The sequence below is a fragment of the Megalops cyprinoides genome, chromosome 13 (assembly GCF_013368585.1).
Source record: "Megalops cyprinoides isolate fMegCyp1 chromosome 13, fMegCyp1.pri, whole genome shotgun sequence".
Lineage (NCBI taxonomy): Eukaryota > Metazoa > Chordata > Actinopteri > Elopiformes > Megalopidae > Megalops > Megalops cyprinoides.
Window position 1 is genome coordinate 7,367,449 of NC_050595.1, and position 18,087 is coordinate 7,385,535.

An 18,087-nucleotide genomic window follows, 5' to 3' on the forward strand; every position below is an offset into this window, starting at 1 on the left:
CTATGGAGTCGTTAATGGCGTTGTGTTTGCCATTTTTCACGTTCATGTGAGTGTATCGAGAATAAACGATATCGAAATCGAAATAACCAGTGAAATTACACAAACGGTCTACAGTGTCCATATCCGCTGCTAAGGACGATAGCGTATTTCAAAGATTCTATGCGCCAGTCGTTAGATATTTGTTAAGTAAATGCTTACTCTGAAGATCTATTCTTAGTGCTGGTTTGTGGAACAAATATCTGACCTTGATCTACCTAAATAGCTGTTTTGGTGCGTGCCAGCAGCGATGTTTGCGGAGTAATAGAGTGTTTCTTTTTAGATAGATAATTCGAACGCTCTTAATTCCAAAGCGCGTTTCTGTAAAACAAAATAAGTGCAGTCTACCGCATATACACATAAAAATGTAAAATTTCCCGTCTGAAAAAAAGACAGCGACAACGAACAGCTTCCAACGATATCTGTTTAACTTTTTAAGCGAACCTGTTTAATTTGGCACTCTTTTAACATTTGCAAAAAACGTGAGTCGGACACGGTCCGCATATCGCCAGAGTAATTTTACATTTTTGTAATCGAAAAGTACTGCCGAAATTAAGAATCTGTCGTAGTCTGAGATACTTCTTCTTTCTTGTTTCGATGACTGCAGGGATATTCCTTAAGCCACAACACAATATGCAAAACAAATAAACCCTAGCAAACTGACACACACAAAAAACAGTACAACACGTAGGACTTTCTTGCCATTTATTTGGTCATTTTGGAAAAATACATTTTAAAAAGGCATCTCCAAATACCCCACTTAGAAAACACCCATCCTTTTCACCCCACATACAGTCCACATGGGATAACAGGACAAGGGACAAAACAACAGACCCCCAAACAAAACAAAGTGATCCATCTACAGATCTACAGTGATTTCTCTGAAGGCTGGGGTCACTAGGGGTCAAGTTGTTAGACAGAAGTGCCTTCAGTAGGTAGGGTCGCCTTATTGTCATCAGGCTTCATTGCAGGGAAAAGCAGGACTTCCTGTAAAAGAACAGGCACCATCAGCATATTTAACACAGCAGATGAAACTCTTCCTTTGAGTCATTCTTCCTGTACGTCTGAATACTTCAAATAACACCAAGAACCAGAACTCTGCGACCAAGCAATTTTATCAGATAAGGAAAAATACAACTACTAACAACTACTAAGACTTGTAGTGTTAAATCATTTGAATGGATCATTAAATGACTACTTCAATAGAAATTAATATTACCAATAATGCATTTACGTTTATCAGTAACTGAGCACATTAAGTCAACTAGTGATTCTGAAATTTTACTCTATTATTTCATTTTTAATTGAAATTACAGGTAAAATACAAATAATAAAATGTTTGCAAGCAGCAGGTCCACTACACTTCTGCTATTAAAGTAATCATCCTCATTTGGACAGCCCACTTTTCTGTCATGGATCGAGTTTGTGTAACACTAAAAACTTAAGGCACACTTCTGTAAATCAGGATACACAGCTGCAGAAACTATAGAGCCTACATGGAAGAGGAATTCCTTAGAAGTCATTCAAAATGAAAGCAGAAGTACTCATTTGCAGTTGACCAGAAAAGGCTAAAGCATGTTTGTCCACTGTCACAGATTCAGTTCATGGTCAGATGTGAGTGCGTGTGCTGTATGTATAGTGCGTTAGGGCTGGAGCAGCTGCCTGTGTGCTTCTATGGGACCGGCCAGGTATGTGTACCTTGATGTTGTTGGAGTCTGTGAGGAACATGGTGAGGCGGTCAATGCCCATGCCCCAGCCAGCGGTGGGCGGGAGGCCGTACTCCAGAGCTGTGCAGAAGGTTTCGTCGATGAACATGGCCTCGTCGTCCCCTTCAGCCTTGGCCTGTGTGAACACAACATACCGTTCCAAAGGACAGATTCACAGATGAGTGCTAAAATACAAGACCCCTTTTTTATGGGTAAAACAGAACTGGGGTGCTCCACTCATAAAGGTGAATCTGACTGGAAGGCAAGAATTTAAGCCTGAGAACACCAGATGTCAAAAGACATAAGGTTCCTGCACTAATAATTTGGTGTTGTTCTCCTCAAAAACCACTAGGAACTTTGACAGAACGTTTACAGAAAGGAGTGCAACAGAGACGCACCCTTAAAGAAGATATTTATATTCGCATTGTTTGCCACTCAAATGCCATGGTTTCAGTTTCCCATTCCTGTAAGTCAGTTTTGGGTGTGGACTGAGACTACAGTGGATATAAAAAGTCTACACACCCTTACGAAACTGCAGATTTTTGAAATGCAATGACAGAAATAACAACATAAATGTCAGACTCTTTCCATCTTTAATGTGACCTTCCAATAAACAAAAATCCAGAGAAAGAAAGAAGAGATAATTAGGATAAATTAATAAAAAAAAAAAAAAAAAACTACTGCCGCACAAAGTTCACTTCACCAGGTGCACTGACCTTAGCCTGCTGCTCAAAGAGCTCCCTCTGCCTGATGGGGTCGTTCAGCTCGGTGTAGGCATTGCAGATTTCCTTCTTCATCACAAAGAGCTCAAAGCGCTCGGTCAGCCCTTTCTGAGACCTGTGCCTGAAAGCCACGAGCGAAAAAAACAGGCTTAAGTCCAAGTCCAAGGCTCCAAGTCTTCACTTGCTGATGAGATTCCTATCCATCCAATATCCCAGCCGCAAAGTTTTAAGCATTTCATGCAGAAGGGTTCAGACTGGCAACTCACCATTTGGCCAGAGGACTCATTATTTGGGGGTGGTCACAGATGAAAGTGGGGTTGATGCAGGTGACTTCCAGAAAGTCTCCAACAAGCTGTAGGAACACAAACACTTCATTAGGGCTGCCACATGGCTGACACTGATTGGATGGAGTCTGTGGGGTGTAGGAGAGAGGTATACCTTATCTAGGAGGCGGGCGGTGGTTCTGGGAGGGGGGCACTCCACTCCTTTCTGGGCACACAGTTCATCAAAGAACTTGCGGGTCTCTGGGAAAGAGTGTGGGGGTCAGTAAAGTACGGTACAGTTTGAGAGGGAACCCATTATTCATTGAGGCGATGGCCTGCTTTTAGGTAAACTAGTCTGTGTTGAGTGGCTTTAACAGAAACTACAGAAATATCCTGAGCAGCAGGCAACTGGGATTAGTACTGGGCATACTTGGACTATAATGTATTCTTGTGTAGTCCTGAGTGTCTCTGTGAAGGAGGAGTCTCTGGACGATTACACAACGTTTAACAGGAACGAGGGACGAATGTTATGTAGCGCTGTGTTGTCCTGTTTAAGGCCAGGAGGGCCTCACCATCACTGTCGTAGGTTTCCGGAGCGGGGAACTTCACGCCCATCTCCTTCTCCAGGTCGTGCACCATGCTGACCCTCTTGAATGGGGGGGTGAAGTCAATCTCGTAAGCCTGGCCCTCTGGTCCATCCGGGTGATAGGTCACCTTGTAGCCACCAGTGATGTGCTGGACCATACCTATTGGAGAGACCCAGGATGCATCTACATAAACCTCAACGAGACAGTTTGCACTCATGCTGTGCCTGGTGATCTCTCTCATCACTGACCTGAGAACAGTTCCTGTACAGTACATGCTCCTGTGCTGCCTGCTGATTGCTCCTGTTACTGACCTGAGAGCAGCTTCTCTGTGATCTCCATCAGGTCGTTGTAGTCTGCGTAGGCCATGTAGAACTCACAGGTGGTGAACTCGGGATTGTGGGTGAGGTCGATGCCCTCGTTTCGGAACTGGCGCCCAACCTCATAGACACGGTCAATCCCTCCGACCACCAGCATCTGTGCACAGAAAGAAAGTAGCTAATGACCTGAATCACCCAATGACCTAATCGCTCTGTAGGGTGGGGTGTTAAATCTGACAAGACCAGTCAGATTCCTGTAAATGTTGAGATGTGGTGTGAAGGTAGGTGCACTGGGCTCTGAACTTGGGTGTCACAGGGTTGAATCTCACATCAGACACTGTTGCTGTATCCTGACGATAAGTTCTTAACCCCACTTGCGCCAGTAAAATATCCAGCTGGATGAATGGGTAGTCGACCATGATATGAAACTGTAAACACTGGTTGGGGCAAACTACACCAAAATAGCTGAGAGATGTGCTGAAAACATTAAACCCATTAAAAACGTCAGCTACTCCTTCACTGAGTTTAGTCTGTCTGCTCCCCCTGAGTTGGCATGGCATACTTCACCTGGTAAGATTAACATCTGCTCTGGATATAACTGCGTTTTAGATGTTGCCTTGCTGAAATATGCAGTACTTTGTATGCCATTTTCTCTAAATAAACTGCGCTTCAATATGCGTGACAGGAGACACGTTTGCTGCAACAGGCAAAATGAAAGCTGCCCTAGAAAAAGGTGTCTTCTCCATATAATTCTGTTACAGAGGGAATCAGAACTCTTTCTGTACACTGCAGAAAATGTGGTGTTTCCTACAGCTAAGACTGCTCATCGAGAATTTGAAAATCTGCGTGTGAACCGGGAGAAATCAGACTATACTAACAGTATGCGGCAGGGCTTTCTACAGAATGAGCCGGCTGTCAGAGCACACCCAGTCATTATAAACGTCAGCTTTTACTGCAGGCACTTCAACATTGATCCCCCACAGGTTTTAGGCAACAGTCATCTCAAACACCTCAGAGGCTGGGAGGACTTCTGCCTGACATAATTTAATCACAGTAGGAATTCATACGCCTATGCTCTGACATCATCTTGCCTTTGTACACAACAGCTGAAGAGACTTGCTTACGTGTCTTGCACCTCTCCAAAACCACTCTTCCCCAGCAACGCCCTTTTTTAAATCCCTGTTAAAAATTGCCCAAAGGAGTGAAGGGCGCCTTACAAGAACGTCCAAAAAAGCTATCTACTCAGAAGCCTATGTCATGCAACCAGTCAGTGCAAAGTTCCATCAACTTTTCGTTAACACTTTGGTGTTGTAAAGCCCTTGTGTGTAACGTGCATGTGGCATGTGATTCTGAATGATAAAGAGACTCCTGGTCCTCTCTGGTCGTTGCTGACGTTGTGTCACCTTGTGGTACAGCTCGGGAGCGATCCTCATGTACAGATTCATGTCCAGCTCGTTGTGGTAGGTGATGAAGGGCCGTGCCACGGCCCCCCCAGGGATCAGGTTCATCATGGGAGTCTCAATCTGTTAAACAGAATCATCAGTCAAAATCTTTTCTGTAGCCCAGTTGCTTTTCTGATCATCGACTTTCAGAATTCAGTTTTCACTTAAATCACCCAATCCTGCAGCGCCCCCCCCCACCTGTTCTGACATGACCCTGGAATGCATTTTCTGCATGTGTCAGCGGGGCAAAGCAAGGGGCATAGTCTCAGCACTCTGTCTGCTGGTCTCAGGGCGCCCCCTGCTGGATTGTATCATTACCTCCAGAAAGCCCAGCTCGTCGAGGAAGCTGCGCAGGTAGGTGATGATCTTGGCTCGTGTCACAAACTTCTGCCTGACATAGTCATTGAGGATCAGGTCCAGGTAGCGTTGGCGGAAACGTGTTTCCTATCATTAAAGCATACGACAGTGAAAAAGGGCAAATGTCTTTGTCACATGACAATCCTGAGCACAAATCCATGACCGTCCAGGGCTCAGTAATCTCAAAGAGTGCGGCTACAAATATGTTAAGTGAACAAACACACAAAGAACACAAGATTCTCACATCCTGTACATACTTTTGTGAATGTATTACAGTATTTTCAAATACATACTATATGAGTTTAGAACAGCAGTGTTGTTGGAAATGCATGTTGACTGTCCTGAAGTGTTTTGAAGAATGCATTCTTAAAGAGATGCACAGGTACGTTTTGAACGGCGGGCAGCTCACCTTGTCCTTGAGGCCAAAGTGAAGGTGAGGCAGCATGTGGAGGCAGGGGGAGAGGAGGGTCATCTCAATGGGAATGATGCTCAGCTCGCCTTTCTTGGTCTTCCCAGGGTTACCACGGACACCGATGATGTCACCACGACGCAGTTTAGAATTGATGCGCACAAACTCTTCCTCTGACTTGTAGCTTCTGATCAGGCAAGAAAGAGCAAATCAGAGAGGAATATTATATCTAAACTATGAGAGTTGAAATCTATTCAATTCAATGCTGTTATAAAGAAACACAAATACAGTAGTAACCATAAACCCACGTAACATTAAAACCTGATTCTCTAAAATGTGTTGAAAAATTGTAAGAGGGCCCATAAGGTAAAACTCTTCAAGAAGCAAAATTTCTCAACTCCCTCTTGTGGTTATCTTGTGGTAGTGCAGTTCAGGTTTCCATACTTGGAACTGGCCATCACTTGCAGCTTAGCCCCTTCCCCTCGCAGGTCGTAGAACAGCAGCTTGGCACCCGAGGCCCTCTTGGCATGAATGCGACCTGCAGACAGCAGTTTTACTCATGACTATACAAGGATCATATCAAAAATGAAATCCTCTATTTTCATAAAACTGGATTAATGCAATATCAGCTAACCCAGCATGTTCTACCACGGCCTCATATTGATGGCAAGCTCCTCCCATTCCTTACCAGACACACTGAGGACAACATCCGTCAGCTGGTCCCCAGGCTGCAAGTGGCTGTATCTTTCAATGAAGTCTGTGAGTGACAGGTCAACATTAAATTTATGGGGGTAGGGGTCCTCAGCCGTGCCCTTAAGCGCTTGGATGGCCTGAGTGCGAATCTTGAAGTATTGCTGCAATAAGAAATATTGCAGTCAGCACTGTGTCAGTTCACTTTAGCAGACCAAACCAATATTTTGGCATACACATACACACACACACACATATATATACAATTTTTTTTTTTTTCATATCATCACGGCAGAGTGAACCGCTGTCCCCGCATCACTCACGTTGGGGTCTAAGGTCTCCTCATCCGTGCTGTAGAGGTCCTGCTCCACCTTGTCATCGGTCTGCTTCTTCTGCTCCACCTGCTCTTTGACTTTGGCCTCCTTTTCCACCGCCTTCTTCTCGGCCTTCATCCGTCTCTTCAGCTCACTGGGGCAAAGCGAAAGTAGCATTGGAGTAAATGAGTCATTACAAGCAGCGGCTCAAGGCTGCGTGCCTGCATATTCACCACTGCTGTAGTCAGTTGTGGACCAGTAGCATTCAACATGAAGTAGCTGGTCTTACGTTCAACAGGGAGTAGTCAGTGTTCAGTCAGTGTATAGCTTTCTTGATTGGTTCCCTGCTTCAGAACATATTTTCTTTCAGCTGTAAGCTGCGTAAGTCACTCTGGATACAAACCAGTGCTAAGCAAAATGTAATTTTTGGAACGTGGTAATGTCGCTGTGGAAAAGATAACCAGGGTTTGATTCCCAGTCCTATTAAAGCTTGTCACTTCCATCTGGAAACCCCCTGCGTGTATGGATTTGTGTATATATATATTCATAGAGAGATGGAAAGATAGAGACAGAAACAGATATATGGATATATACATATAATGGGTTATAAACATATAATAATTTTAGACATACATTCTTTTCCACCTCTAAATTATACATATTTTGATGTCCACCGGAAAGCATTTCAGACTATCACTTTCACTTTGAGAAACACGGCTCACGAAATTTAGCGTGGTTCTGTCTTGGCCTTCAAGTGATTTCTGGGATGTGTAGTACTTAATGGTGCCGCAAGGTCCGATTTACAAAAAACGTCAAGACCGTGTCTGGCGAATTCTTATCGCAATGACACTTGGGATCTGAAGTACTCAAAAACGGAACTCGTGGTTTACAAACTCGCCAAAGCAGCATAAGGAACTACAAACAGAAAAAAATGACCGTTTCCCCTATGACGTATATTTGTCGGCTTTCAGCGCTTATATGGTAAGGCGTTAAACTCAATGTCCCGTCGAGCTAGACAAGACCTACATGCAACTTTCTTTTTCCTTTCATCATATCAGTTAGTTTTATTTCGACTATTTTTTCCAGCATGTGCCAGTTTATCCACGCGAATTTGGTATATATAAAACACCAGTATTCCACGTTAGCAGAATATAAACATATAATCTTACTTTTTGCTGAGTTTATTTTCTCCCTCTCCCACCGCCGCGTCTGCCATCTTCGTGATCGTAAAGAGAAAGTAAGACAACCTTCCTATGCTGGATTTTTTTGTGTCGTGCATACCCGTGATGCTTTGCGCGCACCGCCCCCTTGTGGGAAATTCGAACGTGACGTCATGTAAATAACATTTTAGTGCGGGTTCGACTCACTGAACTGAAGACTTAATTTATCCACCCCAAAACGTTGCTAAGCAGCTGGTTGGCGAACCGGTATTACAGACATACTAAATAAAATCATAAATAACGTGTAGTTATTGGGGTTTCTGGACGCCTTACGCGTTCACGCGTTTGGTAGACCCTTTCTCATTGTCTCTTCTGCGCAGTAGTTTATCGTTAAGAACTATATGTGCAAAAATCATAAACCGTAAAAAAGCATCTGTTTTACACGTTGCAGCTAGGGAGTAAATTTTCCTGCCAATGCACAGACACTTTATTACTATCATTTATTTATGTTCCATTCTACTCCTCATGTTCTATATATTCACACATTTTGTGTTTATTTTTGATGTCCTTAAATTCTTGTTATATGTTATCATAGCACTGACACGGGGTGGCAACTGTAATTTCGTTGTCCTGAACAATGACAATAAAGCTCCCTTATATCTGGATAGCTTATAAGTTTTACCCTCTGTATCAGCCTGTTCATGTAAATACAGTTCAATAAACTTACAAACGACAACTTAAATGAATTATTGCTTCCTTATGTAAGTTTTTTTTTTTTTTACCACGTCCACATAACAAGAATGTAATTTATAATATTGTGTTTTTCATGGTTCACGAAGGGGCGTCATCCGAAGTATTTCAGTACGCATCTTTAATGTTGCATTTTTCATTATTATTACTTCTGGCAATACTCAAAGGTATATGCCCAATGGTTCCCATTTCATTGTGTAACCTACCTTAACAGTTCACAGTGTTTTGTTACATAAATGTGCAAGGGGTCTTCCATGGTAAATGTCCTTGTGCAATGAGTCAAAGAGGCAGTTATCTTGAAATATCTTGAAGTTATGAGTATGATATATTCAGCAGCTATTGTAAAGGTAGTGTGTGAGTATGTTATGTGTTGTCTGTTTAGTTTGTTGTACGGGGACATTTACCATGGAATGCCCCAGAACTCAAAAAAACTTACCCAGGGTGTATGACAATCGGCTGGGATGTATGTGAAACAACAAGTGACTTGCATTAGAAACAACAAATTTACAGGGAGTGAAGTCTGCTGATTTTTTTCCCTCTCAATGCACAAATACAATCACCTTTGGCAGTTCTCTAGGGCCTTAAAAGTAATAACTGTCAACAATGAGTCTTCAGTGTAAAGCAAAGCGTGCTTCAGCAAGTCATCGTCCATTGAGAGGATGATCTGGGGTCTCCAAGTCAGTTGAGGGGTTAATTCTGAGCACAGGTCAAGATATCTCAAGCCCAAATCTAAGATGAGTGAAGTGGTGTTCGCTTTCTTGATATATCTGACTTACATTTGACTTGATATTGACTTATCAAATTATTTTACAATACATTACATTCATTTAGCAGATGCCCTTGTCCAGAGTGACTTACAGCACAGTAGAACATACTATAACTGTATCCATTCAAGTTTAAACCAGTATCAGCAATATGCTGTTGGTTGGAAGGATTTCATTTTACTCTTGTGAAGGCATGGATTCAGTTCCTGAGTGAGCAAAGACATTATCCACACCATACTGATACAGAATCAAAAAAAAAGCAAACAGAAGACAAAAAGGAAAACTTAAAATCTATTTTTATTGATATATAGATAGCATCAAGTTGACAGAAACATAACTGCGAGAGTATACAAATGCCCTGACAAAAGCAAAACACATATATATGTATATATATATATATATTTATATTTCAAACTTAATATTTAAGTTGTTCACATGGTAGGTAAAACACAAAGGCAAACTACTCCCCAGACCCACCCCATATCAGTGCTATATGTAAACTACTTAAGCCCAGAAACAAAAAGGACACATCTACTGGTATTAAAGCAAGTTTTCACATCAAGTCAGACAGCCAGGGCACAATCGGAATGTTGTGCAAACCGTCTGGCTGACACATAATACTTACAAAAAAAAGTAAAAGTAAAAAAAAACAAAAAAAAAAAAGACACCAAATGCTGCTGACACACAGATTCAAATTCAGTGAAATCTTTCATCTTGATAATGTCATCAAAGTGAGCCCTTTCACATTAACATGTTACAGATAACCTCTCTGGTGTCACACAACCAAATGAGAAAGCCTTTTAAGTTACATAAATAATCAGCATAATTATAATATTTAGTTATCGTTTCCCCTTTCCCTCGTAATTAACAATCACAAGAGGCTAAATAGAATTTCTTCTTTAGAAAAGACAAAAGTAACAGATTTACAGTTATTTTTGAATCAAGCTGCATAGCAGTTTGAGACAAGACTTCAATTGCACTTAAGTTTCACAACATAAATGCAATGGATGGTTTAGTAAAAAAATAATCAGATGTACAACAAAAATGCACAAAACTATACATTTATCTAGTCTTTGATTCTTGGGTTATTTTGAAGCAAACCTAATCCATTACAAAAGTCTCATGGTTTAACAGTCATCAACAAAGGATAACATCTACTGACAGAAGCAGACTGCAATGGTACAGGAAATCTGGTTTCTATTCTAAACGCAAGGTGTATCAAGGCACATGTGCTTCTTCCATTAAACAAGATATTGACTGTTACTCCTGGAATACACTCAATATTCCCACCACTGTTCAACACACAAATAATGACCTTTGAAACTGTACTGTAATTAATTCACCTAGCTGGTAAAAGGTATGCGTGTGAGGATATAAATTTATGCACACGTTACCCATGTTTAATTCGCGCATAGTCAAAAAATTTGATATGGCCGAAAAGGCAAACATGTCGTCGTCGTCCCCCAACTCCAACAAAAAAAAAAAACCCATTTAATTGGCCCCATTATACACAATTCAATGTTACTGAAAAGGTAACATAAGAAAACAGAATTGTAACTCAGTGTGCTTGAGTTTGGAAAAAAAGAAACTTTATTGTGTGTATATATATCACATATAAAAGTCTTCCATATCCTGCTGCCAAAAAATTTTATATATATTGTTCATATTTATATATAAACAATATATAAAGAATGTCTTTACTATTTTAATTGGTCCGGTGCCGGATGTAGCAGCCACAAGTGCAACCTACACCATTTATGAGGTAATATTCACATGTTTTGTTAGAACTTGTCTAAAATCAGAGTTTTGATGGATTACATCGTACTGTTTGTATGGCTTTATGTTTGGCATTGCCGTCCCAGTCCTGTGCTTTTCTTGGTCTAGAAGAGGTCTTAAAAGTTCTAGAAGTGACAGTTGAGGATCAGTATTTCACAAAAACACAAATTATCTGTGTGCTGTTACCCTAAAAAACAATACACAGCCTTGCATATTTAGCAACAGATACAGAATGCAGCAAACTATGAATGTACATAAGTGTCTTCACATTGTAGCACAAAGTACAGAGTACATTTCATCCTTTAAAAAAAACCTTATCACCACATCTACAAAAAAAGTGCGCAGAACACAGAAATTTCACATGGGAACATCACAGCCAATTAAGGGGACATGAGAGGAGGGGCAGGCGGACAGAAATACTTAAATGAAAACTTTAAGCTGGGGGAAGACAGACGTTTAACAAAAACCAACCTAGTACACCAAGCAAACTCTAGCACAAAGTGGGTGGGAACACGACTCAGACAGTACCTTAAACATGAACAAACTGGATATGGTTGTCTGAAAAGAGGTATTAGCCAAGAGCTAAATCGGTAATAAAGCAATAATAATAATAATAATAATATTATAATAACAATAGTAATACTCTAAAATGTTATAAAAATTCACATAAATATCCACAACAGACGGAAACTAAAGCGTCGGTATTTTAACGAGAACTTGAAGAAGGCTAATCACAGACAGCTCTATTCTCCAATGTATAGGTGCAGCTCATCCCACAACAGCAGGTCCCTTTAAATATCTCAGAGAACACAGTCTGAATACTGAGGTGGGGAGGAGAGAGGTCACAGAGCCTCCCACAGATAACCTCCACCACCCACAGTCCAAACTCACCGTCCACACGAAAAATAAGCGGCCCGTTCCTTGAATCGACAAGTTTAACGATAGCGACGTAAGTTTAAAAAAAAAAAAAACGAGTGACAACAACAAAGACGGCACCTGAAAACAACGGACATCAATAAGAGAGGCTCTTGTTAAACTGACATGTGGGGGCGAGATCTCTAAAAAAACAAACCATGAGGATTAGGCTCTGGCTCTCTTCCGCCCAGATAGCGACAGCCCCCTGCGTGTGCGCACTGGCAAAAGCAACTTGGAGGCCAGATTGGCAGGTTTGCAACAAGCCTTGACATGGCGCAATCTACAGCTATGTAAGCGTCAGTGTGGTAAAGGACAAAAACAGGATCGCTTTCACAGTGGGCCACCCCCCCCCTCCCCCCTCCCCCCTCCCATAAAAACCAACTGGCAGGTGTAAAACACAGCAGCCCTCTTCAGCCATAAAACTGGCAGTCTTCAGGCAGCATAATAAGGGTGGTCCTGATTTAAAAAGCTTGAAGCACAAGGAGGACTAAACCCGGACAGCTTCCAATGTCAGCCTTCTCTGCGAGGCCAACCAAAGAGGGAGCCAGCACAGGGCCAGGATAATCATATGGTACAAAATGGTTACTGTTAATATTAATATAACTGGTACTGTTACTGTAAATAATGTTCGATAAGCCTCCATTTCTGGCAAGACACAGACAAAAAATAGACAGCTAAAAAAAAAAAAAACAGGACTAGTCGCTGCATTTCCATAACACAGCAGTGGTGTGTGTGCGTCCTACTGCTGGCAGAAGGCCCTGGAACCTCCCCTCTTATGACACAACTTTACCCGTCCATCGCACACGCCCAAAAAGCTGAGAACATCACATCTACCACAGAGACGTCACAAAAACAAACTATATACAGCCGTACTTGAACAGTACAAATAACAACATAGGCTATTTTACCTCAAAAAACACGCGCATTCGTTGTTATGTATATATTCTTACACATATGGTTACCGATATGCATGTATGTTAACACAGACATTGACAGACTGTAGAGTCAAACCAAAAGTAACGCTGAATATTTCTAACGTAAATGAATGACCTAAACGCTGGTCTGTTTTCTTTTTCTCAATCTCGGTACTCTCCCTTGGCTTCTCCATCTTTTGTATCATGAAAGGGCGACCAGGGGGAGAGGTTTAGGAAGTAGGGGTGGAAATGAGGAAGGAGGAGGGTACAATGAAACCAACTGAATATAAAAAAAAAATATAGCCACATCTCAGAGAACATGCAGAGGAAAATAGAAATATATACAGTAAACATGAGTAGAGATATCCATATGATAATCAAAAAGATTTACAAATAATTTTTGTTAAATGAACATACATAACTGACTACTGAATCCATGGAGAGCTATAGGTCAATATATGGAGTAACTGGTCACAAAGGAAAGCTTTATAAAGTGCTGAAGATATAATGTCAAAAATATCATACAAAGGTTTCTTTTATCTTGATTTTGTACATGTTCTTTTGTTTAGGCTTACCTAAAAGAGTTACTTTAAAAAAAGAAAGAAAATGAAAAGGCCAAGACCGCACAGAGCAGTCCTGCCAAATTCACCAACGCCCATGTGCTCACCCGCAACAGCTCTTCCGCAACAAACTGCACTGAGAAACGATGCGTTTAACGGACGTTTTGCCACACGATATGCCTCTCTCACAGCTGTAGCCAAACCAGAGAGCTACACCATATGGCCCTATCGATAGCCCGGCAGTAGGAATCTCTCTCCCCCACTCTCTCTCTCTCTCTCTCTCTCTCTCTCCACCCAGCCCGGCTCCAGTCTCTGTGTGCCACTCCTGAAGGTGCTGTGATACTTGAAACTATGTGAAGAGGGGGATTTTGAAGCCACAGGTGGCTGGAGTCCTGATGGAACTCGTGGGTGGGGGACAGGACCCTTCTCGTGTTCTCCTCCACCCCCCAGGAAACCCACTCCCATCATCTGAGCAACATTTCTACTGGGTCCTGCAAAGAGAGCAACAGGGCATTAGGAGTGCTTTGCTTTTGAGGTTAAAGCATAGCAGAGGATCCGCACGTCTGAACACCTCTACACACTTTCGTTCTATGAGCAGTGCAGGAAAACCTTTCTTTTAGTACTTCCTTTTATGCTTTTTGCCTCCTGTTCGCCATTCTCCGGCATCGGCAGTTTTACACAAAGGTTGCTTCTCCATAACACCCTCTATACACAACAAATGCAATCTGCTAACACACAAACATGCAGCCTAACAGCTGTTTTTCACACTGTACACCACAGTGGAGCAGACAGGTGCATCTCCGCTGACAGTATCTGAGTGACTTGCAGTCGCCTCACAAGCCCCTAGAAGGGTTACTGACCAGTGAGACAAGGGGTGCCTGGCAGATGTCAACCATTCTACCCCCAGCAGAATGAAGCCAGCTGCATTCTGCCGCTTCAGAGTCCAGGTCATTGTTGGCTAATGACACAGCTTAGCCTTAAATTTGCCAAGTTTTGGGCTGCAGGGTTCAGCCTGCACTTCACCAACTCAGCCTAAATACCTTTAACTTAGTAACTAAAATATATATTGGTATATAATGCATAATTTAATAAATAAAATACACATTGGTATATAATTCATAATAAATACAAGTATGTATATACATACATTGGTACATTACTTCAGAAAATGCCAGAAAAGCTCCATACACAAAGCCCAGTTTATTCTAATTGCATCAGCGTATCGAGGGCAAAGTTTATCCTCGGACAGCTGCACAAAAAGAGACATTCTGAAAGCCTCTCATTAAAAATCAGACGCATTTTCTGCAAGCTTTCAAAGGGGGGAGGGATTACCACAGCACAATGATTCAAGGCTGTGTGGCTGACTCCGCAGTCCAAAACAAGGTGTCAGAATCGCAAGTCTGTCATGCGACTCACATGTAAGTGTGAATCACATGACAGACTTGCTAATGGAGCTACAGTGAGATAACAGCTGGGATATCTGAGCTCACATGATTTGGAAGACTAGGGCTCCGTACTGAGAGCGTTCCTCACCTGCCCCCCCCTCCGGGAGTCCTAGTAGGAGCGGGAGAGGTTGTTCCCCTGCTCCTGAAGGCTCACCAGCAAGTCGTCGATCTTCTCCATGTTCTGGGAGGTGCTGAGGCTGTTCTGCATACCGGCGGACTCGGACATGGACTGGCTGAGCAGCGACTGGATCTGGGCGTCACTGTCGCGCTGGTTCTGGCCCGACTGGCTGATGGCGATGAGCTGATCGGACAGCGAGGGGCCCGGGGAGTTTATCAGCTGACCGCACTCTGGCAGGAGAGCAGAGGAGAAAGTCGCAGAGAGTGAGCCAGAGGGAGGGAGAAAAGCCGCCTCGCCACCGACTGGCAGCAGACGCCGCTCCACGCGAGGGCCAATCTCTCTCCCACGCGGGGAGGGGAAACAAGCGCGGCTCTGTGTCTCCACTGACAACATCGCTTTAAAACTTTCCAAACTGCCACGTGTGAAAAGGACAATTCAGAGACCGAACACACAATGGAACCTCTGTGGAGTTCTCATAAATGGTCATCACAGTTACTGTGCTCACATTGTCAAGTAGAACATATAAGGCACAAACCCCCCACTCATTACCGAGAACTACTTTATTTATTGGAGTGATTCACATTCAAATGTATTCAAACAACTGCGCTGGGGCAGCAGTGTTAAGGAGCAGGACTCATAACTGAAAGGTTGCCAGTTCAATTCCCTGCTGGAGCACTGTTGCTGTACCCTTGGGCAAGGTACTTAACCCACAGTTGCCTCAGTAAATATACAGCTGTATAAATGGATAATATTGTAAAAATTGTAACCAAAGTCGCTCTGGATAAGACCATCTGCTAAAAATGCCAATAACGTAAGGTAATAATGTTTTCTTCCCTCTGATCGAGACAAACTCTCAAAATTTGACAACCTGTTGTGATAAAGCAGTGGGCTTTAAACGCTTACCGTTTTGGATTCCGAAGAGGAAGAGGCCAGTCTGCTGGGCCTGGCCCGGCTGGCTCATGGTCCCGCTCACAGCCGTCTGGAACAGCGACCCAGGCTGCTGCACCGGGGACGAGGACGTGGTCTGGAGGCCCGCCACTCCGTTCTGCGTGGCGAAGATGGCGGCCTGGGGCAGCTCCTGGGAGCCCATGCCCGCCTGCAGGGCCGAGATGGTGGACTGGGGCATGAAGATGGTGACGGGCGGCTCGGACGCCCCGCTGTTGGCCACCTGCATGGGCTGCTGGTCCTGGAACATGCTCTGACGGGGGGGTTCTCCCGCCCGCTGGCTCTGGTCCTGGAAGGACATGGGCTCCGCCGTCTCCACCGCGCCGGCCTGGGAGAACAGCATGGGGGCGCTCTGGGGGTCCTGCGGGGCCAGGCCGGCGCTGCTGCTCATGGGGGTGACCTGGCCCTGGCCGCTGAACAGCAGGGTCGGGGGCTGCTCCTGGGGGTTCAGGCCGCTGCTGCAGAAGAGCAGGCCGGCTTGCTGCTGCTGCTGCTGCTGTTGCTGCTGCTGCTGGGTGGGGGAGAGGGTGCCGGCGGGGGCGTGGGGGGAGAGGTTCTGGAACAGGGAGCCCTGCTGCGGGGCTGCTGGCGGGGGCTGCGGCGGGGACGACTGCTGCTGCTCCATGGGTGTGGCCTGCTGCAGGGGGGAGAGCTGGGGCGGGGCCTGGAACACCGACACGGGCTGGGGATCTGGCTGGGACGTCTGCATGGAGGTGAGGAAGGCCTGCTGCTGGCCGCCGTCCGCGGACAGGAACAGCCCGGGGGGCGGCCGGCTGCTGCTCGGGCGACAGGGCGGAGCCCGTCAGCACGGAGAGGGTGTTCTGGAACAGCGCCCCCTGCGGGTCCTGCGCCTCCCCCAGGGAGTTGGGGGTGTGGAACAGCTGCTGTGGGGGGGAGGGGTGGGAAGGCGGCTGCTGCAGGAAGTTGGAGGTCTGGATGGAGAGGAGATCCCCTGCTTGCTGGAAAAGGGCTGCCTGCTGCTGTTGCTGCTGCTGCTGCTGCTGTTGCTGCTGCTGGGTGGCGCTCCGGAGCAGTCCCTCTGACGGCTGGAAGAGGGCGCCGTGGTTCTGCACCATGGCCTGCGGGGAGCCCTGCTGCTCGGGGGTCTCGCTGCGGGAGCCGGCCTGGAAGATGCCGCACTGCATGGGGATCTGGGGCTGGAAGAGCTCGGACTGGAGCTGCTGCTGCAGGTTCTCCAGGGCTTGCTGCTGCTGCTGCTGCTGCTGCTGATGCTGATGCTGCTGCTGCTTGGCCAGGGAGCTCTCGGCCGCCTGCAGCTCCTGCTGCTGCACGCTGTCGGCCGAGGGGGCGGGGCTGTACAGCACCGAGTTCAGCTGCTGCTGAGCGGCGGCCTCAAGGACCTGCTGCACCAGGCTGGGCGCGGCCCCCGAGCCCCCGGCAGAGAAGCCGCCGGCCTGCAGCTGGCGCACGGCCCTCTCCAGCTGGGCCACCCCGTCCTGGGGGAAGAGGGGGAGCTGCGGGGGCTGCTGGGGCTGCTGCTGGGGGGCCTCCACCATCTGGGACAGCCCCACCACCTGCCCCGCGCCAGCCCGCTCCCGGGCCAGGCCCTCCCCGGCCTCCAGCAGGAACTGCGGGGGCACCTGCTGCAGCAAGGAGTCGGCGGGCACCGGGAAGGAGCCCGAGGGCACGATGTCCTGCTTCTGGATGGTGCTCAAGGGCTCGGCGCCGGCATAGACCGAGCTCTGCGGCTGCTCCTGCTCCCCCGGCTGGCAGGACATGGAGCCGGGGAAGGGGTTACCACCGGAGGGGATGCTGGAGCTCATGTCCAGGGTCTGCTGGGCCGAGCCGATGACGTCCGAGGTCTGCTCGAGAATGAGGAAAAAGGCCTTAGAGAATCCTATATACTTGTAAATACATCTCAACAAACAAAAGCAGA

The 18,087-nt window shown here is 45.4% G+C and overlaps 2 protein-coding genes across 2 annotated transcripts in view; both read right to left on the reverse strand.

Annotated features, from left to right (window-relative positions):
* Window positions 1-736: 736 nt before the first annotated feature.
* Window positions 737-8,096, reverse strand: LOC118787980 (lysine--tRNA ligase-like). Its single transcript, XM_036543777.1, has 14 exons — window positions 8,013-8,096; window positions 6,853-6,997; window positions 6,528-6,693; window positions 6,284-6,377; window positions 5,840-6,026; window positions 5,392-5,517; window positions 5,035-5,154; window positions 3,626-3,788; window positions 3,300-3,473; window positions 2,903-2,988; window positions 2,731-2,816; window positions 2,459-2,585; window positions 1,735-1,878; window positions 737-1,023 (listed from the first exon to the last, which is right to left on the reverse strand). Exons 1-14 carry the CDS (start codon window positions 8,057-8,059, stop codon window positions 949-951), a joined length of 1,740 nt encoding a protein of 579 aa, XP_036399670.1. The 5' UTR covers window positions 8,060-8,096; the 3' UTR covers window positions 737-948.
* Window positions 8,097-12,575: 4,479 nt separating this feature from the next.
* LOC118787935 (nuclear factor of activated T-cells 5-like) overlaps window positions 12,576-18,087 on the reverse strand; it is a 56,155-nt gene continuing 50,643 nt past the window's right edge. Inside the window, 4 exon segments of the mRNA XM_036543712.1 lie at window positions 12,576-14,173; window positions 15,282-15,475; window positions 16,149-16,954; window positions 16,956-18,013. Of these exon segments, the coding sequence (XP_036399605.1) occupies window positions 14,147-14,173; window positions 15,282-15,475; window positions 16,149-16,954; window positions 16,956-18,013 (2,085 nt within the window). The 3' untranslated portion in view covers window positions 12,576-14,146.